The following is a 23,643-nucleotide window of genomic DNA, read 5'->3' as shown; positions in this document are numbered from 1 at the left end:
ATCCCTCCGCTTCGTCCCCCCAAAAAATTGTACAGCGTGGGAGAAAAATATTTGATTTTGAAATCGAGCTTTGCACAGAGCGCACGTCAGAAACAGAGGACAGTGTGTGTGTTCATCTCTTTAGTACTGTGACTTGACTTGAAACTTATAAGGACTCGACTTGACTTGCTTAGGTTGAACCCTTGACTTGCTTGATTTACCTGAACTGTGACTTGAGACTTGACTCGAAACTTGATGGTTGAGACTTGCTTGGACTTGATCATGTGTGACTTGTCCCCATCTCTGCCTGATAGTGACACGGAGGAGGAGAACCCCTATCGTCCCCTGCGGCACACCGGGCCAACCCAGCGTCGACCCAGGAGGAGACGTCGACAGAGGCAGCGCAATCGAACCTCTGTGTGTCAGCCCCAAGAATTTCTTGGGGGTTGCTGTGGGGGCACTCGGAGGACCCTGAGGCGTGGCCGCCATCCCCGGAGGGGTGGGAGGACGAGACCTTGCCACCTATGCTCACGTGCGGGGTGGTCCAGGTGCCCCAGCCCTGCCCGGTGCCAGCTCCTAGGTGTTGGGCAACAACGCCGGTGGGGGCTTTCCCGGATGTAAGGCGAAGTAAGGACTGGTGGGGCTTTAGGGACCCGCCGTACGGGTTCTCGCCGCCAGTGGACGAGTCCACGGCCAGCTTGGTGCGGCAAACGCCTGGCCTACGTCCGGTGCCAGTCCCAAGATGCCGGGTGTTTTCAGTGCCCCGCGCTGCCCGGGAGCCGCAGCCTGTCCCGGCCTCAGCGGCGCCCTCGCCTGTCCCGGCCTCAGCGGCACCCTCGACAGCTCTCCTGCCTCCTGTCCCTCTGCCGGCGCCTGTCCCTCTGCCGGCGCCTGTCCCTCTGCCGGCGCCTGTCCCTCTGCCGGCGCCTGTCCCTCTGCCGGCGCCTGTCCCTCTGCCGGCGCCTGTCCCTCTGCCGGCGCCTGTTCCTCTGCCGGCGCCTGTCCCTCTGCCGGCTCCTGCTCCTCCGTCAGCTACCGACCCTCCGCCGGCTCCCCCGTCTCCTGCTCCTCTGCCAGCTCCTGCATATGGCATGTGGCATCTTCCTCTTCACAATGCCCCATAGATTTTCTATACGGTAAAGGTCAGGCGAGTTTGCGGGCCATTTAAGAACAGGGATATCATGGTCCTTAAACCAGGGACTGGTAGCTTTGGCACTGTGTGCAGGTCCCAAGTCCTGTTGGAAAATGAAATCTGCATCTCCATAAAGTTGGTCAGCAGCAGGAAGCATGAAGTGCTCTAAAACTTCCTGGTAGACGGCTGCGTTGACCTTGGACATCAGAAAACACAGTGGACCAACACCAGCAGATGACATGGCACCCCAAACCATCACTGACTGTGGAAACTTTACACTGGACTTCAAGTAATGTGGATTCTGTGCCTCTCCTCTCTTCCTCCAGACTCTGGGAACTTGATTTCCAAAGAAAATGCAAAATGTACTTTCATCAGAGAACATAACTTTGGACCACTCAGCAGCGGTCCATTCCTTTTTGTCTTTAGCCCAGGCAAGATGCTTCTGACGCTGTGTCTTGTTCAAGAGTGGCTTGACACAAGGAATGCGACAGCTGAAACCCATGTCTTGCATACGTCTGTGCGTGATGGTTCTTGAAGCACTGACTCCAGCTGCAGTCCACTCTTTGTCAATCTCCCCCACATTTTTGAATGGGTTTAGTTTCACAATCCTCTCCAGGGTGCGGTTATCCCTATTGCTTGTATACTTTTTTCTACCACATCCTTTCCTTCCCTTCGCCTCTCTATTAATGTGCTTGGACACAGAGCTCTGTGAACAGCCAGCCTCTTTAGCAATGACCTTTTGTATCTTGCCCTCCTTGTGCATCGACTTCATTGCTGCAGTAATTAAGGCAAAAGGAGCCCAACTAAATATTGAGTGCTGTACATGCTCATACTTTTCATGTTCACACATTTCGAAAAATCCTTTTTTTGTATTGGTCTTAAGGAATATTCTAATTTTCTGAGATACTGAATTTTGGATTTTCATTAGTTGTCAGTAATCATCACAATTAAAAGAAATACACACTTGAAATATATAGAGTCTGTGTGGAATGAATGTATACATTATACAAGTTTCACTTTTTGAATGGAATTACTGAAATAAATCAACCTATTGATGATATTCTAATAATATGACTAGCACCTGTAGAACTCTTTGTACTTTATGTGGCTAAATGTTTCCCAAGTGGGGATAATACGGTATCTAATAAGGTACCATCTGTAAAGGGTTTAAAAAGTCTTCATAATCATGTTAGTAATCATTATTGAAGCATTTGTTAATGAATTATACATCATATATAAAAACATTATAACACGTTGCTTGAAATAGTGTGCAAGCATGTCAGTTCTTGCCAAATACTGAGACAATTTTTATTTAGTTTATAAGCATTTATAAAGCTTTTACAATTGTTTCTATGATGAACCCTTACATACCACATTGTGAATACTTGCAGTTGGACAATGCAGTTCTATGCTGCTAGTTTCACACTTTTTGGGCTGGACATGTTGGTGTTTTCCAATGAAGAGTGCTTGGTTTTTCAACTAATGGTCATATCTAAATTACGTGTCTTTGCTCAAATTTACTACAGGCATTATGTAATCATTATGTTACCTTTCACTATATTGTTCACATCTCAACAGTTTTACTCAATAATCCAAATATATTGTGCACACTAATGAATGGTAACTTTACATACCTTTGGTTTCTGATCCTTTCATTTGGTGTTAATTTTTCTTCTTTTTTTATTTATTGAAACGTTGATGACCATCTGTATATGATTTACAAATGTTTATAACTCATGAAAGGACAACTTATTTTCAAGTGACACACAAATAATAATTTTTCAAATGAGTTAGAAAAAATTATATCTTCTCAAAAGATACCTTATTTTAAAGTTACAAACTAATAACCATTTACAAATGAGCTATAACCCGTTATACTGCTGAAAGGAAACCTTTTTAAAAAGTGGCATACCAAAAGGATACCTTTATTAAAGTGGCATTATTACCAGTTTTAACTCATGAAAGCAATGTTTGAGATTCCAATAACCAGTTGGGATTGGAATCAACTATCAAACCATTAATTCTTGATAAAATGTGTTTCATTTGAAGAGTCAGAGGAACATAGTGGTGTAGTGCAGGGTATACGCTGGTACATGCCAAGTACCCCCTTTTCCATGCACTGCTGCACCATTGCATCCGCCTATAGTTGCATGGTTACAGTTTGCTTTGGCTCAACAGGAAACATTTTGTCACAGTACCAGTATTTGTTTATGCGCCATGATCCATATTACTACTATTGTTCCCACTAGCAACACAGTAACCATGCAACTACAGGCGGAAGCAATGGTGTAGCGATGCCTGGAAAAGTGGGTTGACGGCATGTACCAGTGTATAACCTGCACTACACCACTGGAACATAGAAAGGAAATTAGAGAGCATTTAGCTGTGCAGATGGCCATACATTTTTAGCAGGCATCCAAAGGCTTCCTAATCAGAAATACATAGGTCATGTAACTGTTTAGGTAAACAAGCATATTTAAATGATTCCTATTGATGTCTAAATTTCATGTTTGCTTTAACTACAAACATTGTATTGTACATTTAAGAAACAGTAGACAATTAAGTTATATTATCTGATTGGATTTTTGATGGTAGCATAAGTTCAGCAATCATTAAAACCTTTGGGGATGACAAACACTGTTAGTGATAAAGAATAGGATTTTCACATACTTATAGAAATGAACTGTTTAGCCGTTCATCATTACTAACGTTATTGTTAACGTCAATGTTTGCTGTGGTAAGGGGCGAGGTAGCCAGGTGCTTTTAACATAAGGTATCCTTTCAACAGTTATAGCTGGTTTTAAGACATTTGTAAATGGTTATTGGTGCATCACTTTAAAATAGGTCTTAATTTTAGCAGTTATAGCTGGTTTTGACTCATTTGTAAATGGTTAATTGTGTGTCACTTTAAAATAATGTATCCTTTCAGCAGTTATAAGTGGTTATCCGCCATTTGTAAATTGTTATTGGTGTGTCACTGCTCAACAGGGGAGGGAGAGAGAACAGCGCCATTTTAGCTCTCTTGTGGCTTGTACCCTGTAAACCCCAGGGTGTCTTACCTGACCCTTCTCCTAAGGGGTAGACATAAACGAGGAGCATACAGAAGGTAACAAAAGAGTAGCATACAGGTGACAACAGATGAGTGGCATGGAGGACAGTGTATGGCAGTAAACAACGGGCTAAAAGGCGCTGTTTCTCTCGAGCAAACAGCAAATGGATTTGTTATATAAGGTGCACAGCAAATCACTGGCAGGTGGGCCGCTTCAGAGGTCTGGTTGCCACGCCCACCGTATCACCACAACCGCCGGCACCTGCGAACAAACACTCACCAGTCACGCACACACATCACACAACGTAACAGTCACTTTAAAATAAGGTATCCTTTCAGCAGTTATATCTCATTTGTATATTGTTATTGGTGTGTCATTTTAAAATAAGTTATCTTTTTAGCAGTTTTAACTGGTTATAATGAGGTTAACCTCGGATAGGGTTACAGGAACCTGGAACCCCTGTCTCAGCCCCAAGGTATTACACTGCTATTTTATTGTGCCGGGGGGTAGGGTTAGTTTTCCTTCTCCATTTTCCTTCTCCAGATTCAGCCAAATTCAAAAAAGTTGATTGGACTTCATTGTCCACTTTACAGACAATGACCCAAAACATTCCGCGAATGCAACCCAGGAGTTTCTTAAGGCAAAGAAGTGGAACATCCTGCAATGGCCGAGTCATTCACCTGATCTCAACCTGATCGAGCATGCAATTCACTTGCTGAAGAGAAAACATGAGGCAGAAAGACCCACAAACAAACAAAAAATAAAGACGGCTACAATAAAGGCCTGGAAAAGCATCACAAAGGAGGAAACCCAGCATTTGGTGATTTCCATGTGTTCCAGACTTCAAGCAGACATTGCCTGCAAAGGATTCTCGACAAAGTATTAAAAACAAAAATTTTATTTAAGATTATGTTCATTACATTTGAGCCCCTCAAGTAAGGGGACTGTGTATGAAAATGAAAGTTTCATACGATATTTTTGTTCAACCCCTTGAAATAAAGCTTAAAGACTGTACTTCAATTGCATCTCGGTTGTTTCATTTCAAATACATGGGGGTGGCATACCGAGCTAAAATTAATTAAATTGTGTCATAGTCCAAATATTTACAGACCTAACTGTTCACTTCAAATACGCTGAACATTAAAACTGCTCCCCTAACCAATCTTGTTAATTACCTAAAAGAAATCACATTCCAACTATTTATATAACCCACATTTACCCACATACATTTAGAAATAAACCTACTGTATAAGAGAACATGATTTTCCAGTGTCCCTATCCTTGACATATAGACTAAGTAGGACAGTCCACAAAATCTTTAAAACATTCTGCATAAATCACATCATTAGTATACTAAAAAAGAAAATATGAAAGAAATGATTACAATTCCTAAATTAATACATGAAATAATTCATCAGCAGATTAACGTGGTAATTATTAGCATAATAAAGGCCTCTAAAATACAGACCAATGAGGCAAACAGGAGACTAAAAATGAAAAAAATTTATAAATTCATTACACTTTTATCCACAAAGTAAGGGAATATATAAGGAAAACAAATAGATCTTTTAGTACTCAACAATGATTTTAACATGATTCACAAATGTATCATCCAATTTATAACATGACCCCTCTCCCACTATTTCACCACATTTGTAGAAACTAAATTGTGTTCAATTTAAAAACATTACGACGTTAAATTGTACATTATATTCACTAAATCAATTTATGATTAATTGAGAACATTTTTAAAATATGTCTCTCTATAACAAGAAATACAATCTAACAACGAGGGCAAAATATATATTTTAAAAGATACATGATTAGAAAATCCATTACGCACTAGCTGGCAGGAATCCTGTGGGGTTGTTCTAACATTTATAACATTTCACTCCTTGTCAGATTCATTGGCAAGTTGTGGAATGTTAATGGAGGTGTACTGGAATGTAAGCACAAAGAGACTGGAATCCTCCAGGCAAACACATTATTTCACATAACAGAAAAAAAATGTCATAAGAATCCTTAAAGGTGCACTCCAATCACATGACATAACTCATATCTTTGCAGCTGAAAAGTCTGACCTTGCAAACTAATCATTGGTTTAGAAGACAAAAAGTGGCATTCAATTCTAGCCAATGAAAACAGACACAGCAGTGTACCCCCCTTCCCAAACGACCTTTTGCACACCTGTACAGGAAGGTAGCTTACATTCATGGGCGCTGTTATGTTGGTTTATCCAAATCCACCAAAGATAAAGGCGATAAGATGAGTCACTCTGAGATCGAATGGTCATATACATTTGCTCATCTTCCAGACAGGTTTGTTGATGGCCTTTTTTAGATATTTAATCTGATATACCTTAGGACTCACAGAATTCAGTGCAATGTAAATAAACATGTCTGCACATCGACAGTAATTGGGTAAAGTAGCACAATGTAACCTTCAACATTATTTATTTGATTGTATTGTCCATTACCAAATATGCAAGAATCAGAATTCATAATGTAATCAATATTTATGGTTTTTGTAGGGAGCTGTGGATGAAATGTATTGTGGTGTCATAATCAAAATTGCGAACAGTCAGTGTGTACTGACATCACATGCATTGAGAAATCATATAGGGGGCTTTTAAGAGATTTTCGAAAACTTATGTGTGAAAAGGTTACATCACTTTAAGATCACCCTTCACCTGAGATCACCTTTTAAGATGATGTGTTTTTGGAGGAGCTAGGCAATTTCAATATGGTGATCATGTGACTGGAGTGCACCTTTATTTTATAAGTACCTACCAAAAAGATAAAGATGATAGTGGCTGGACCCTAAACACAAAGTAGATATTCCCTAAGCACTTGCCCTAAACACTGTCCTTCTGGGGAAGTCCCATGAAATCCAGATACAGTTTGTATTTGCATTAAGTGCTTGTCCAATTTACTAAATCTTCTCCCTCGTCCTTTGATTTAGCTTCAGGAGATGAGTGAAGAACTTCACTCTATTGCAGGTAACATGATGCTCATTCAATTAACATTTTCACTCCCGTAGCCACAGTGTCACATTTAATAAACATTTAATAAACAAGACTTAATTTATCTCATTTATCTGACTGTGGTGGGTAGCTAGTTAGTGAAGTCCATAGTGAGTTAGTTAAGTCTGAATATACCACTCTCTTGCTTGGGCTAGTTCACTTGCAAGTACACTCAGATGTGACTGTCTAATATATCAATCAAGGGCTAAGAGTGCAGAGCTTAGGGGCTGTCCACTTAGTGTTTAGAGTCTTGTCCAAGGAGTGACTGTTGCATTCTCACAAGTTGTTCTAGAAGAGGGCCCATCTTTTGACAAGCAGTTGAGGACCAATCCAAGCCACTAACTTCACAATGGTTAAGCAAATTCTGCCACAGGTAGAAAATTGTGATTAGAAATCTTCATATACATGTAAGTTATATTAAAACACACTATAAGAATGCACAGTTTGAATATACACTACCGTTTGCAAGTTTGTGGTCACTTACAAATGTCCTGGTTTTTGAAGAACAGCATTTTTTGTCCATTAAAATATAATCATATTAATCAGAAATACAGTTTAGTTAATGTTGTAAATGACTAATGTTGTTCTGAAAATTATCACTGTATTCTTGTTCTGAGAAATTAAGATTATTCCATGTGAGAAATTGCCAAGATACTGAAGATCTCATACAACATTGTGTACTATTCCCTTCACAGAACAGCGCAAACTGGCTCTTACCGGAATAGAAAGAGGTGTGGATGCATCCCTGAGCAAGAGATTAAATACATTAGTGTCTAGTTTGAGAAACAGATCCCTCACAGGTCCTCAACTGGCAGCTTGGTTAATTAGTACAGTCTGCAAATGACCAGTTTCAACATTGAAGAGGCGACTACGGGATGCTGTCCTTCTAGGCATAGTGACAAGTTTCAGAAGAAGGTTCTTGAGCCTGTAATCAAACCCACAAATGCTGATGATGAAGATATTGAACTAGTCTAAAGAAGGCCCATTCAATGTAGATATGTAGATATTCCATTGAAATTGTTCCAGCAACAGTAGTCATTTACAACAATAACAATGTCTACACTGTATTTCTAAACAATATGATCTTATTTTGTTGGACAAAACAATTAGCTTTTCTTTTGAAAACAAGGATATTTATAAGTGACCCCAAACTTTTGAATTGTAGTGTAGGTTTCAATTGAATTGAATATCAACATATTGAAAAACATTTAGTTTAATTGGTCACTGTTAAATTCATGTGTTTTAACATTGTATTCTCTTTGTTTTACTTATGGATCACTTGAAGATTTCTCAATCTGCAAGTTATTTTAAACATTGGTGGGGTGAGTTTACCGTTCATGCTATGAAAAAGCACATTGGGTGTCTAGAAAAGCAATAAGTCCAAACAATATATTAATATATACCATATGTTTGGCAATTTAACAGAAGGCTACTGGTATTTCATAATGCATGAAAGGCCCATATTAAATGAATTGTGTACAATTCCTAACTCATTTTCAGGTCCATTTTATCCAGAATTCTACTACTTAAAAGTGAGCAGGTTTGCTACACACTATATGTTTATACTGTCCAATTAAGAAAGCCATTTTAAACTGGTTGCCTTTTAGTTGATATTTCTTTAGTCCTATTATGGCCCAGGATTCAAAGCTAAAACCTTAAATTGTATATCTATAAAAGCAGTAACTGTTTATGGAACAACGCTTAAAATTATAATGATAATACAAAAAACTGGGGAAATTCAGACTGATGACAAATTAAATGAAAAAACTAAATAAATGGGTGGTGGAAAATAATGAATTAAGATGCTTCCATACAGGTGAATTGCATGATACAATTAGCATATGATCATGCCCTGTGGCACATATAAAAATGCTAAGCCGGCTCAATTGACCTCGTTTTTGGATCTAGGTGGCAAGAGCTAAGTGACTTTAGTTGATTGTCCCTGATTGTCATGGTTGAGATGGCAGGACACGGGCGCAGAGTTGTAGTAAGACAATCCTTTAATGTAGACTTGCAAAACCAATGAAAAGGAGCAGTAGCAACCTGCAACGTAAACGCAAAAGGCATAAACAATGATCCACATCGTGGTGTGGCCAAACTCAACTTAAATAGGATCCCCAATTTGAGGCCATGCGGGGCAGGTGCCTCTAATTTGGGACAACCAAAAGTAACGCGCAGAGATGCCTAGAGGCATCCCATCTGCCAGGTCCTGACTATCGCCCCTAGACCAACATATAGAGGGCTAGGGGCCTCCCTACAGCCAGGACCTGAAACCGATCCACAGGGCACGAGGAGTCAGTAAATGGTTTGATGAGTATGAAAAGATATGAAACATATGCTACTGTATGACCTTCAAAGTCACCAGGTCTTAACCGAATTGAACATCCATTGTAAATGTTGGACTGACATGTACAGTGTACTCCAACACCATTATCAAAACACCAACTAATGCAATTTTTTTTGGGAAGAATGGTGTTCCATTCCTCTTGTAGAGTTCATCAGACTTTTAGAACCAATGCCGAGGCACATTGAAGCTGTTCTGGCAGCTCGTTGCTGAACATCTTACTCAGACACTATGTTGATTTTTCCTTTAATTTGTCATCCGTCTCTATGTTGCAAGCAGACTATACAATGTATTCCATTTAGAAGCTGCTCTTTATCAAAGTAACATACAGGATATATTTGCATTTTGGTGGTCCCAAAACTCAAACCCACAATCCTCACATTGCAGTCACTATTCTCTAGTCTACCAAGTGAGCTACAGAGGAGTTTGATCTTACCCAGGTCCTCAACAAGACGAAGTTCATGCTTTCTGAGAGCTACGCAGAAGGCAGATGTAGACATTCTTCCTCCTGCTTGTACTGCTCCAATCAAAATTCTCATTTGTTCCTGATTGGTAGAACCCTTAGAGATTTTTTCATACTTTTCGTCCTGGATCATATCATGCAGAAGCAGATAATCTGCTATGGCATCCACCATTTTCACCCTCTGAATAAGAGCATTTCTGTTCTTTTTCACAAATGCTACATCAGAGAGCTGGTTCAGTTCAGTCCCAGCATCTGTGATTGATGTCAGAAAATAAAATGCAAGGTCAGTATTATGACAAGATCATATAATTGATCTAATTGATTTTAGCAACCCCGCATTGTAGGAATTACTTTAATATGTAACAAACTTGTAAACTGCAATTATTTTCAGTATGAACATATCAGCAGTGCTTTTATGTTGAATATCACCATATCCCAGTGCTATTGGTCCTTGATGACTCGAGACCACGTTCAGTGTCAATGTATGAGAAGTTCCATTTGCTGAACATCAGAAACTGTACAATAGGGGCAGTTATGAATGCATTAATAGTTCAGTAGAGTAGCTGTTTGCAAGGGTTTTGAGGTCAGGGATGGTGAGAGGCGTTTCCGCAACCGACTTTCAGTCCAATGGTAGCGAGTTCGGTTGCAGCAAGAGGCGAGACATGTTTTTGTTGTTTAGACAGGCATTTTCTGTTATGTAACCTAAACCTAACCTTTCTCCTAACCTTAACGCCAGTACGGTCATGCCTAACCTTAACCCTAACGGTTAACATTAAATGTTATACGTAACCAGGCATTTTTCATTTTCAATCGATTATGTTTTGGACCAACATATTAATGAAACATTAAGGAGCAACGTAATAGTAAGTCACTAAGGACCAATAGCACTGGACATATGTTAATAGCGATTGTAATTGCACCGATTTATGTTCATACTGAAAATCATTCCTGAGAGGTACAGTTGGATTTCAGGCGATTCAAAATATAAGAAGAAAACCTCATTAAGAGTTTTTTTTTATAATGAAATCTGAATACAGTTTTATTTTGTGGGGACAAGGTTAATAAAAATAAGTTATTTTACTGACCTGTTGGAACTAGACACTCTGACCCTCTCAGATCGTTACTCTCGCTGTCCAAGAGCGCAGGTTGCAAATTCAGGGGGTCAGGATCAATGGGTGCTGTGATCTTCACCATTGTTTAGCAAACATTGAGGGCATGGCATGGGAGATAGAAAGAATAAAAAATGTGATATGGTTGTTTCTTATGAATGGTTAAAGGAAAATGCATTCACAAGTTCAGGTCACCATGAGGATAGCCTGTCACAGTTCCATGAGATAAAGAAAAAAGCCAATGAGCATGGGAGTAGTGAAAGACAAGATTACCAAATTGAGACACAGTCACCATGGTCAAAATGTATCTCTCGTAAAGAGAGCTAAACACCTGTTAATGAACAGTTATGTTTGTCTGGGCTTGTGAGAGGTTATATTACAGTTTTAAACAGTAGCCAATAGGTTATTGGAGCATAATTTAGACCTATGACAGGGCCCTACAAAAACTATTTAGCAAATCCTATAGAACGTTCCAATAGAAATAGCTTTGGATTTCAGTTACAGTGCCTAACACCCATTTCATGCAAGCATAAGTATCGAGACAATTCAAATTGAACCAAATGTAAGATTTATAAAAGCTGGTATTTCGTTGCTATTCCCGTGCATGCAATGACTTTGACCAATTGACTCCCCCAAACGTATGGTATCATACTTTGAGATGCTTTGCCAAGCTTTTCCTCAGGCATTTGGAGCTACTGCTGGTGAGTTTCTGACTTCAGTCTCTGGTTCAACAAGTAAAATGCTTGTTGAATCAGAATTAAAGATTAAAGATTGACTTTGGCCAGTCAAAACCACAGAACTCCAATAACAACTTCGTTTCATTGACAGTGTGTTTTGTATAATGGTCCTGTTGCATTGTAAAGTGCTGCCCAATGAGTTTGGTGGCATTTTTTTCTATTATGGCAGCCAATATAGAAATAAATCTATTTTGGCCTTTCAATATTAGGTGCTGGAAGAGAGGCTTGCATCTTTCAGTGTAGCCTTAAGTTCTGCTGCCAAAGTCGACATTCTGTGACTTCTTTCTGTGAACAGTTGATTTGGTTGTCTCATTACATTTCTGGTAAGTTTCAAATTGAGTTTCTGACTTCAGTCTCCTGCTTCTTTCCATTGTTTGAAGCAGGATAAACTGTTTGTTTCATCACTCATTCTGCTTGCTATATATATTAATTTTTTGTTTTACTTTAACTTCTGTAGTCTACTTCTGTAGACTTCTCTGTGGTTTACATTTTCTTTCAGATACATAGCCCCTATTAAGTGGGATTTAGTTATGCAATCATTACATTTCATTTTTTTTTCTTACAAATATTTCCCTAAATAAAACCAATATTAAGTTACAATAATTGATTTTCAGTGCTGCAAAAGACAAAAGTTAATTTAACAGAATTTCAGTGTACCATTTGTAATCTAGTAATATAAGCAAATTGGTTCAGGGTTTTGAAAACCTTTGCTAGGCATTGTATGCATGGGTGTTTGTCATGACAGTTATGTAAAGGAGAAACCATTGTTGGCTGCTGTATGAGATATGACAAGGCAATCCCACTACATAGGATGAAATACTCTTAGCCTAAATTCCTATGATTGAGATGTGAAGGTTGTTAACTCTCCACCAACGTACCTGCACATGCTTCTTTCCATTCCCCGACATGGACTGAAATGCAGTAGTTGTTGGCTGCGGATCCAACATAGAAGTGAACGGCACTGTACTAGAGCAATCCATCAACTTCTTAATCTTGTTATAATCCTCAGTGACATCATCTGCATTAAATGAAAAAACTAAATAAATGGGTGGTGGAAAATAATGAATTAAGATGCTTCCATACAGGTGAATTGCATGATACAATTAGCATATGATCATGCCCTGTGGCACATATAAAAATGCTAAGCCGGCTCAATTGACCTCGTTTTTGGATCTAGGTGGCAAGAGCTAAGTGACTTTAGTTGATTGTCCCTGATTGTCATGGTTGAGATGGCAGGACACGGGCGCAGAGTTGTAGTAAGACAATCCTTTAATGTAGACTTGCAAAACCAATGAAAAGGAGCAGTAGCAACCTGCAACGTAAACGCAAAAGGCATAAACAATGATCCACATCGTGGTGTGGCCAAACTCAACTTAAATAGGATCCCCAATTTGAGGCCATGCGGGGCAGGTGCCTCTAATTTGGGACAACCAAAAGTAACGCGCAGAGATGCCTAGAGGCATCCCATCTGCCAGGTCCTGACTATCGCCCCTAGACCAACATATAGAGGGCTAGGGGCCTCCCTACAGCCAGGACCTGAAACCGATCCACAGGGCACGAGGAGTCAGTAAATGGTTTGATGAGTATGAAAAGATATGAAACATATGCTACTGTATGACCTTCAAAGTCACCAGGTCTTAACCGAATTGAACATCCATTGTAAATGTTGGACTGACATGTACAGTGTACTCCAACACCATTATCAAAACACCAACTAATGCAATTTTTTTTGGGAAGAATGGTGTTCCATTCCTCTTGTAGAGTTCATCAGACTTTTAGAACCAATGCCGAGGCACATTGAAGCTGTTCTGGCAGCTCGTTGCTGAACATCTTACTCAGACACTATGTTGATTTTTCCTTTAATTTGTCATCCGTCTCTATGTTGCAAGCAGACTATACAATGTATTCCATTTAGAAGCTGCTCTTTATCAAAGTAACATACAGGATATATTTGCATTTTGGTGGTCCCAAAACTCAAACCCACAATCCTCACATTGCAGTCACTATTCTCTAGTCTACCAAGTGAGCTACAGAGGAGTTTGATCTTACCCAGGTCCTCAACAAGACGAAGTTCATGCTTTCTGAGAGCTACGCAGAAGGCAGATGTAGACATTCTTCCTCCTGCTTGTACTGCTCCAATCAAAATTCTCATTTGTTCCTGATTGGTAGAACCCTTAGAGATTTTTTCATACTTTTCGTCCTGGATCATATCATGCAGAAGCAGATAATCTGCTATGGCATCCACCATTTTCACCCTCTGAATAAGAGCATTTCTGTTCTTTTTCACAAATGCTACATCAGAGAGCTGGTTCAGTTCAGTCCCAGCATCTGTGATTGATGTCAGAAAATAAAATGCAAGGTCAGTATTATGACAAGATCATATAATTGATCTAATTGATTTTAGCAACCCCGCATTGTAGGAATTACTTTAATATGTAACAAACTTGTAAACTGCAATTATTTTCAGTATGAACATATCAGCAGTGCTTTTATGTTGAATATCACCATATCCCAGTGCTATTGGTCCTTGATGACTCGAGACCACGTTCAGTGTCAATGTATGAGAAGTTCCATTTGCTGAACATCAGAAACTGTACAATAGGGGCAGTTATGAATGCATTAATAGTTCAGTAGAGTAGCTGTTTGCAAGGGTTTTGAGGTCAGGGATGGTGAGAGGCGTTTCCGCAACCGACTTTCAGTCCAATGGTAGCGAGTTCGGTTGCAGCAAGAGGCGAGACATGTTTTTGTTGTTTAGACAGGCATTTTCTGTTATGTAACCTAAACCTAACCTTTCTCCTAACCTTAACGCCAGTACGGTCATGCCTAACCTTAACCCTAACGGTTAACATTAAATGTTATACGTAACCAGGCATTTTTCATTTTCAATCGATTATGTTTTGGACCAACATATTAATGAAACATTAAGGAGCAACGTAATAGTAAGTCACTAAGGACCAATAGCACTGGACATATGTTAATAGCGATTGTAATTGCACCGATTTATGTTCATACTGAAAATCATTCCTGAGAGGTACAGTTGGATTTCAGGCGATTCAAAATATAAGAAGAAAACCTCATTAAGAGTTTTTTTTTATAATGAAATCTGAATACAGTTTTATTTTGTGGGGACAAGGTTAATAAAAATAAGTTATTTTACTGACCTGTTGGAACTAGACACTCTGACCCTCTCAGATCGTTACTCTCGCTGTCCAAGAGCGCAGGTTGCAAATTCAGGGGGTCAGGATCAATGGGTGCTGTGATCTTCACCATTGTTTAGCAAACATTGAGGGCATGGCATGGGAGATAGAAAGAATAAAAAATGTGATATGGTTGTTTCTTATGAATGGTTAAAGGAAAATGCATTCACAAGTTCAGGTCACCATGAGGATAGCCTGTCACAGTTCCATGAGATAAAGAAAAAAGCCAATGAGCATGGGAGTAGTGAAAGACAAGATTACCAAATTGAGACACAGTCACCATGGTCAAAATGTATCTCTCGTAAAGAGAGCTAAACACCTGTTAATGAACAGTTATGTTTGTCTGGGCTTGTGAGAGGTTATATTACAGTTTTAAACAGTAGCCAATAGGTTATTGGAGCATAATTTAGACCTATGACAGGGCCCTACAAAAACTATTTAGCAAATCCTATAGAACGTTCCAATAGAAATAGCTTTGGATTTCAGTTACAGTGCCTAACACCCATTTCATGCAAGCATAAGTATCGAGACAATTCAAATTGAACCAAATGTAAGATTTATAAAAGCTGGTATTTCGTTGCTATTCCCGTGCATGCAATGACTTTGACCAATTGACTCCCCCAAACGTATGGTATCATACTTTGAGATGCTTTGCCAAGCTTTTCCTCAGGCATTTGGAGCTACTGCTGGTGAGTTTCTGACTTCAGTCTCTGGTTCAACAAGTAAAATGCTTGTTGAATCAGAATTAAAGATTAAAGATTGACTTTGGCCAGTCAAAACCACAGAACTCCAATAACAACTTCGTTTCATTGACAGTGTGTTTTGTATAATGGTCATGTTGCATTGTAAAGTGCTGCCCAATGAGTTTGGTGGCATTTTTTTCTATTATGGCAGCCAATATAGAAATAAATCTATTTTGGCCTTTCAATATTAGGTGCTGGAAGAGAGGCTTGCATCTTTCAGTGTAGCCTTAAGTTCTGCTGCCAAAGTCGACATTCTGTGACTTCTTTCTGTGAACAGTTGATTTGGTTGTCTCATTACATTTCTGGTAAGTTTCAAATTGAGTTTCTGACTTCAGTCTCCTGCTTCTTTCCATTGTTTGAAGCAGGATAAACTGTTTGTTTCATCACTCATTCTGCTTGCTATATATATTAATTTTTTGTTTTACTTTAACTTCTGTAGTCTACTTCTGTAGACTTCTCTGTGGTTTACATTTTCTTTCAGATACATAGCCCCTATTAAGTGGGATTTAGTTATGCAATCATTACATTTCATTTTTTTTTCTTACAAATATTTCCCTAAATAAAACCAATATTAAGTTACAATAATTGATTTTCAGTGCTGCAAAAGACAAAAGTTAATTTAACAGAATTTCAGTGTACCATTTGTAATCTAGTAATATAAGCAAATTGGTTCAGGGTTTTGAAAACCTTTGCTAGGCATTGTATGCATGGGTGTTTGTCATGACAGTTATGTAAAGGAGAAACCATTGTTGGCTGCTGTATGAGATATGACAAGGCAATCCCACTACATAGGATGAAATACTCTTAGCCTAAATTCCTATGATTGAGATGTGAAGGTTGTTAACTCTCCACCAACGTACCTGCACATGCTTCTTTCCATTCCCCGACATGGACTGAAATGCAGTAGTTGTTGGCTGCGGATCCAACATAGAAGTGAACGGCACTGTACTAGAGCAATCCATCAACTTCTTAATCTTGTTATAATCCTCAGTGACATCATCTGCATTAAAAAAAAGGGATTCAGGAGAAATTATGAAATAAGCTAAATGTAGCTAAACATTTAATTGTTATAGTTTGCAGACTTAGCGTTTTTCTTTTTTTAAGATATATTTGTTTTTTATTGCTTCTTTGGGTGGACAGATAGTGGTGATTAAAAGGAGGAGAGTGAAAAGAGCAGTGGGTCGTGCATGAACCCATGCTGCTGCAGTATATGTACACTGGAGTCAGTGGCCTAGAACACTGTACCATTCCACACCTTGGAATGGTACAGTGTTGAATTCGGACCAGTGCTTGGTACAGTGTTGAGTTCGGACAACTTGTTGAGTTTGGACTAGTGCTTGATTTGATTTAAGGCCAGCCACCACCCTGAAATTGTGTTTTTTTCCCTTTAATCTTATCAGACTGAAACTTTACCATATGAAAGTATTCATAAATAAAATTTTATTTATTTTATTTATTTTTATTTAACTATAGAAAGCAAGAGGCAAAATGTCCTTAAATATATGCTAATTTGCATACGTCTTTCAACACATTATTTTGACGCAGAATGTTTTTTGTTTTTCTTTTGTGATAAGACACCCAATGGTAAAACCTTTTCATATGTATGACAGATTCATATTATGCCTATATTTACCGATAAAATGACACTTAAAATCAAAATGATACAAGAAAGAAAAAAAGCCTCTATATATTTCTGTCTTTAAGACCAAACAACCTGTGCGTGGAATATTATGAATGTAGTTTTGTTGAAAATTGGCTGGCACATGGGAAAAACCTTTTTGAGAAAATGACCAATGAAGATAGGCTAATGCAAATAGAATGTATTTTCCAGAAATTAGAATGACTCATCTTTCAGCACAAAACACCTCATCTACAAAGGATATAGATACGAATGGACTAGCTAACGATATGCTTTGGAAAAAAGCTTTTGAATGATATATGATTCATTGTGGAACGTTTTAGAAATAGTGATTGAAATATGAAACATGCTAACAATAACAACATTTATGCTAGGTGTAGTTGACATAGTTTAGAATACATTATATAAATCAAGTATTTATATGAATTACTTTCAAGCTAATAGAAAAAAAAAGTTGCAAAATATCCCAAAATTAACAATTTAAGAAATGGATGCAAAATCACTCTTTTTAACTGTGGTGCCTGGTCTTAGTTGTATGGAATAGGTAAAGAAATGCAGTTTTTTCATTTACCTGGGAGGAATAGGCTGTCAGATGTCTTGAGTGAGATCTCAATGGATCTTTCTAGTTTAGACTGCAGCTGCATCACAATGAAGTTCTAAAGTGGAAAACAAAATATTATGTAGTAAGCTTTCATCATGACTTAGCATTTACCAGAAATAAGTTAACATTTAAAAAAAAAATACTATAACAAGACAAAAAAATAAACACACAATTGTTTCCAATAACAAGATGAGAACTCCTAAGATGTCACCTAAACTCTCATCATTCAGTCAACCAACTATTTATTTCTTCATTTGTGTGCACATCTGACACTAGAACAAGATGCATCCTATAAAAGGCACACCAACTACTGTGAGGGAAAAAAGTATTTGTTCCCTTGCTGATTTTGTACATTTGCCCACTGACAAAGAAATAAGTCTATCATTTTAATGGTAGGCTTATTTGAACAGTGAGAAACAGAAAAATAATAACAAAATCCAGAAAAACAAATGTCTAAAGTTGCAGAGGAGGAATGGGAGAAGGTCATGTGGTCTGATGAGACAAAAATAAAGCTTTTTGGTCTAAACTCCACTCGCCGTGTTTGGAGGAAGAAGAAGGATGAGTACAACCCCAAGAACACCATCCCAACCGTGAAGCATGGTGTTGAAAAATATCATTGTTTGGGGATGCTTTTCTGCAAAGGGGACAGGACGACTGCTCTGCATTGAGGGGAGGATGGATGGGGCCATGTATCAGGAGATCTTGGCCAACAACCTCCTTCCCTCAGTAAGAGCATTGAAGATGGGTGGTGCCTGGGTCTTCCAGCATGACAACGACCCGAAACACACACCCAGGGCAACTAAGGAGTGGCTCCGTATGAAAGCATCTCAAGGTCCTGAAGTGGCCTAGCCAGTCTCCAGACCTAAACCCAATAGAAAATCTTTGGAGGGAGCTGAAAATCTGTATTGCTCATCAACAGTCCCAAAACCTGAAGGATCTGAAGAAAGTCTGTATGGAGGAGTGGGCCAAAATCCATGCTGCAGTGTGTGCAAACCTGGTCAAGAACTACAGGAAACGTATGATCTCTGTAATTGCAAACAAAGGTATCTGTACCAAATATTAAGTTCTGATGTCATGCAATAAAATGCAAATTAATTACTTAAAAATCATACGATGTGATTTTCTAGATTCCATCACCCACAGTTGAAGAGTACCTATGATAAAAATTACAGAGTCCTACATGCTTTGTAAGTGGGAAAACCTGCAAAATCGGCAGTGTATCAAATACTTGTTCTCCCCACTGTATATGTTAACATTAATTTTATGTTCCTGAACAACAACTACAGTTACCTATCTTTGTACAACAGTCAAGTCACTGATACACTGCATACTGCTTCCACATTTTCTTCATCCATGTATTTATCCCTATTCTCACAGAACCTCTGTATGATGTATAGTTTTTTCTTAAGTTCCAACAGAAACCTCTTACTGCAGCTGCCACCTGAATCTTGCTCATTTACACCTGAAAACCAGATACATCCAAAGCTTTTGCCAACACGTGTTTAAGTCGTGTTGTTAAAACTCTCTACAAAGTCATCAAAATGAATCTCAAAAAAATAATCAAGGCAGAAATGTCTTCTTTGACACGAATAATCCACTTCACACCCAATGGCGGCAATGACCACTTCCAGGATCTAACACAATGTTGCTTTGATGATCATTAAAACCAAGGGTGAGACAGTTGTCCGATTCATTACTCTTGTCAACATTTGGCAGGTATGTTAAATTAAGAGGTCTTAGCTCAGCGCCAAACCAGTCAAGCCAATGGTAGTTTCTTGGTGGGTAAGATGGTTGAGTCAAGGCATTTGGGTATGGATCAGCATAGCCAAATTCTGCGTTGTCATCCAAGACATCACACAGCCAGTCCACCAGCTTCGATTTGTTTGTAATTCTTTAGATTCTGATTGGTTGTATTCTTGAGACATGTTTTACCAAGTCTGTCGGCTGCTTAATAGTCACAGGCCGACTGAGTTTTTTGTGCTGTGTTGAGGATTGTGTTAGCTTAAGGCGGGGCTTCATGGTTGTACAGTTAGGTCTGGAAATATTTGGACACTAACACAATTTTCATAATTTTGGCTCTGTATGCCAACCCAATGGATTTGAAATGAAACAACTGAGATGCAATTGAAGTGCAGACTTTCAGCTTTAATTCAAGAGGTAGAACCAAAATATTGTATGAACCATTTTCATACACAGTCCACTAATTTCAGAGATGCATATTTACAGGTGCTGGTCATATAATTAGAATATCATCAAAAAGTTGATTTATTTCAGTAATTCCATTCAAAAAGTGAAACTTGTATAATGTATATATTCATTCCACACAGACTGATATATTTCAAATGTTTATTTCTTTTAATGTTGATGATTATAACTGTTGAAAACCCCAAATTCAGTATCTCAGAAAATTAGAATATTGTGAATAGGTTCAATATTGAAGACACCTGATGCCACTCTCTAATCAGCTAATTAACTCAAAACACCTGCAAAGGCCTTTAAATGGTCTCTCCAAAAGACGATCGTTGACACCTTGCACAAGGAGGGCAAGACACAAAAGATCATTACTAAAGAGGCTGGCTGTTCACAGAGCTCTGTGTCCAAGCACATTTAATAGGGAGGCGAAGGGGAAGGAAAAGATGTGGTAGAAAAAAAGTGTACAAGCAATAGGGATAACCACACCCTGGAGAGGATTGTGAAACAAAACCCACTCAAAAATGTTGGGGAGATTCACAAAGAGTGGACTGCAGGTGGAGTCAGTGCTTCAAGAACCACCACGCACAGACATATGCAAGACATGGATTTCTGTCGCATTAGAAGCGTCTCGCCTGGGCTAAAGACAAAAAAGACTGGACTGCTGCTGAGTGGTCCAAAGTTATGTTCTCTGATGAAAGTACATTGTGCATTTCATTTGGAAATCAAGGTCCCAGAGTCTGGAGGAAGAGAGTAGAGGCACAGAATCCACGTTGCTTGAAGTCCAGTGTAAAGTTTCCACAGACAGTGAGGGTTTGGGGTGCCATGTCATCTGCTGGTGTTGGTCCACTGAGTTTTCTGAGGACCAAGGTCAACGCAGCCGTCTACCAGGAAGTTTTAGAGCACTTCATGCTTCCTGCTGCTGACCAACTTTATGGAGATGCAGATTTCATTTTCCAACAGGACTTGGCACCTGCACACAGTGCCAAAGCTACCAGTCCCTGGTTTAGGGACCATGATATCCCTGTTCTTAATTGGCCAGCAAACTCGCTTGACCATAACCCTATAGAAAATCTATGGGGTATTGTGAAGAGGAAGATGCAATACGCCAGACCCAACAATGCAGAAGAGCTGAAGGCCACTATCAGAGCAACCTGGGCTCTCATAACACCTGAGCAGTGCCACAGACTGATCGACTCCATGCTACGCCGCATTGCTGCAGTACTTCAGGCAAAAGGAGCCCCAACTAAGTATTGAGTGCTGTACTTGCTCATACTTTCCAAAATTTCTAAAAACCCTTTTTTTGTATTGGTCTGAAGTAATATTACAATTTTTGGAGATACTAAATTTTGGATTTTCATTTGAAATATATAAGCCTGTGTGTAATGAATGAATGTAATATACAAGTTCACCTTTTTGATGATATTCTAATTATATGACCAGCACCTGTATATTGGACCAATTAATACAATCATACATAAAATTATCATTTTTAATACTTTGTCTAGAATCCTTTGCAAGCAATGATTGCTTGAAGGTCTGGAATGCATGGACATCATCAAACGCTGGGTTTCCTCTGTGATGATTTACCAGGCCTTTACTGCAGCTGTCTTCAGTTGTTGTTTGTTTGTGGGTCTTTCTGCCTTAAGTATTGTCTTCAGCAAGTGAAATACATGCTCGATCAGGTTGAGATCAGGTGACTCGGCCATTGCAGAATATTTCACTTCTTTACCTTAAAAAACTCCTGGGTCGCTTTCGCAGTATGTTTTGGGTCATTGTCCATCTGTAAAGTGGACAATGAAGTCCAATCAAGTTTAACTGAATCTGGCTGAATCTGAGCAGACAATATATCCCGACACACTTCAGAATTCATCCGGCTGCTTCTATCCTCTGTCACATCATCAATAAACACTAGTGACCCAGTGCCCTTGGAAGCCATGCATGGCCATGCCATCACACTGCCTCCACAGTGTTTTACAGATGATGTGGTATGCTTCGGATCATAAGCCGTTTCAAACTGTCTCCATACATTTTCTTCCCTTTCCATTCTGGTACAGTTTGAACGTAGTTTGTCCAAAGAATGCTGTTCCAGAATTCTTGGATGGCTTTTTTTAGATGTTTTTTGGCAAAATCTGGACTTCCTAGACTTGAGGCTTATGAGGTGCACACCTAGAGGTGCACCCTCTGTATTTGCCATAGAAAGGTCCTACGATCATCAACCACTGTTGTGTTCTGTGGACGTCAAATGCCTTTTTGTGTTGCAGAGCTCAACAGTGCATTTCTTTTTATCAGAATGTAACAAACGGTTTATTTGGCCACATGTTCCTGTTATCTCTTGGATGGATTTTTTATAAAAGATGAGAGATTATTTTACTATAATTTGAATATATATTGGTAAACAGCCATAATAACAGAACTTGTGTAATGTCCAGTTATTTCTGGACCTAACTGTAGCAGTTGTCTGGGAATTTTGACAAACTGGAACCCTTGTTAATCATCAAACACAAAAGAAGCAGCTATAAACCTTTTATTTAATTCACCGGACATGTCTACGTCATACCGGAAGTTCTGCCCTAACACACACCATACAGGTAGCATACGTCACACAGGAAGTCCCACTCACCAAACAGGATGCCCCGCCCACCTGTCAAATCAAACCAGAAGTCCCACCCAGTAGGGTCAAAAATCTATTGGGGGGGAAAGTGACAGGAGCAATCCTATATTTACTACTGCTATTGATTGAAGGGGTAACCATTTTTGCACTCAAGAAATCTGAGTTATTGTAAAGTGGACCACTTTTGTTAAATAAACAATGAAAATATCATATACTTTCTTTGTGCCCTTTATTTGGAATAACTTTCTTGAAAATTGGGGTTCAAATAGAAATTTTATGAATTTTCTAGAAAAATAATGACAATCTCTGTAGGATTCACATACTTTTTTAGCAGCAGTGTATATACAGGCATTACACAATGGTACTTCATGTTAATGCCAACATACTATAATGTGTCAAACCTTCAGTTCGGTTAAACGGACCAGCATATCGTCCTTGGCCTTCCGGAAAATATTCACATTATTCACGTGCTGATGTATCTCATCTTTCATCCTTTTCAGAGAATCTTTTCCTGTATGCAGTGATGCCCCTAAAACAGTGATATTGTTTGCATTATCATTTACATGCTTTTAGTACATTCTAAACATTTTGGAAAACATGATAGTCTCTATTGATTCTCATTATTTTAATTACTTTATTTCAGAACTTACTTTTATAGCATGAATGCATAGAGTCCATGATTGACTTGGTTAGAGTGAAGTAGATTTCTTTCTTTTTCTTGCGAAGTTCACAGATTAATTCTGCCTTCAACTCCCTCTCCTTCAAAATAAAAAGTAGGTTTCAAGAAGCCCTGACATTTCAGTTTAAGTCTAGGTAAAACTAC

At 38.9% G+C, this 23,643-nt stretch overlaps 1 protein-coding gene across 4 annotated transcripts in view; it reads right to left on the bottom strand.

The window, feature by feature from the left end:
• Positions 1-5,051: 5,051 nt before the first annotated feature.
• Positions 5,052-23,643, bottom strand: part of LOC105007553 (nuclear GTPase SLIP-GC-like) — a 57,633-nt gene continuing 39,041 nt past the window's right edge. For 2 of the 4 annotated variants that reach the window (XM_034295195.1, XM_034295194.1), the window contains 9 exons: positions 23,471-23,579; positions 23,222-23,349; positions 17,987-18,071; positions 16,637-16,776; positions 14,998-15,097; positions 13,886-14,164; positions 12,715-12,854; positions 11,076-11,175; positions 8,318-10,242 (listed from right to left, as the gene is read on the bottom strand). In XM_034295195.1, coding sequence (XP_034151086.1) covers positions 9,782-10,242; positions 11,076-11,175; positions 12,715-12,854; positions 13,886-14,164; positions 14,998-15,097; positions 16,637-16,776; positions 17,987-18,071; positions 23,222-23,349; positions 23,471-23,579 — 1,542 coding nt within the window. In that variant the 3' untranslated portion in view covers positions 8,318-9,781. Of the gene's footprint in view, positions 7,548-8,317; positions 10,243-11,075; positions 11,176-12,714; positions 12,855-13,885; positions 14,165-14,997; positions 15,098-16,636; positions 16,777-17,986; positions 18,072-23,221; positions 23,350-23,470; positions 23,580-23,643 lie in introns of those variants that run through there. The other 2 variants (XM_034295196.1, XM_034295197.1) reach the window with 2 other exon arrangements.

The sequence above is a fragment of the Esox lucius genome, chromosome 11, assembly GCF_011004845.1.
Source record: "Esox lucius isolate fEsoLuc1 chromosome 11, fEsoLuc1.pri, whole genome shotgun sequence".
NCBI classification, from domain to species: domain Eukaryota; kingdom Metazoa; phylum Chordata; class Actinopteri; order Esociformes; family Esocidae; genus Esox; species Esox lucius.
Note: the sequence above shows the minus strand (reverse complement) of the source record. Positions and strands in the feature narration are given on the sequence as shown.